At 69.6% G+C, this 602-nt stretch overlaps 1 protein-coding gene across 1 annotated transcript in view; it reads right to left on the minus strand.

Moving 5' to 3' along the window:
* Nucleotides 1-602, minus strand: part of DENND3 (DENN/MADD domain containing 3) — a 57992-nt gene that overhangs the window by 4852 nt on the left and 52538 nt on the right. Inside the window, exon 15 of the mRNA XM_012722887.1 lies at nt 14-73. Within this exon, the coding sequence (XP_012578341.1) occupies nt 14-73 (60 nt within the window). The remainder of the gene's footprint in view (nt 1-13; nt 74-602) is intronic.

Consider the following 602-nt stretch of genomic DNA (forward strand, 5'->3'; position numbering starts at 1 on the left):
GCTGCCAGGACACCCGGGCAGGACACGGAGGCTGCCAGGGTCTCCGAGGTGGTCTTGGGCATGGCCATGGGCACTGCAATGCCAGCGGAGGGTGGTCACCCCGAACCACCACACGCCTGCCTGGCACCCCGGCGCGGGGGACCCCTGACTGTGCCCCCAGCTGAATGTGAACGTGCTTTGGAGGCCCCGGGACTCTGCGGTGGTGTCCGGCTCCGGGAGCCCAGCCCTGGCGCTGACTGGCCCCAGCTGGCCCCGGGGCAGCCCGCCCCGTGACCAGCCTCACTCCAGGACCTTGGGAAAACCAGAGTCCACGCGTAAAACTGGCCCGTAGCAAAGGCCTCTGGGCTCTCCCGGAAGAAGGAAACGCATGTGGCCAGGCGTGGTGGGGAGCAGGTGGCTGGCTGAGACGCCCGCAGGCCAGGCCGGCCCAGCAGGCCAGAGGCAGACACCAGCACCGGGCACTTGGCCACGGGGGCTGCTGGGGGGGACGTTGCGTCCCCCACGCTGGCCTCAGGATTTTACCCCTGAAGCTGCTGCCCCCCAAGTGCGTGCAAGCAGAGTGGGGGGCCTGCAAGGCAGCTGGCGGGGGTCTAGTTCGTTGC

The sequence above is a fragment of the Condylura cristata genome, unplaced genomic scaffold (genome assembly GCF_000260355.1).
Source record: "Condylura cristata isolate star-nosed mole 26May11 unplaced genomic scaffold, ConCri1.0 scaffold00009, whole genome shotgun sequence".
NCBI lineage: Eukaryota > Metazoa > Chordata > Mammalia > Eulipotyphla > Talpidae > Condylura > Condylura cristata.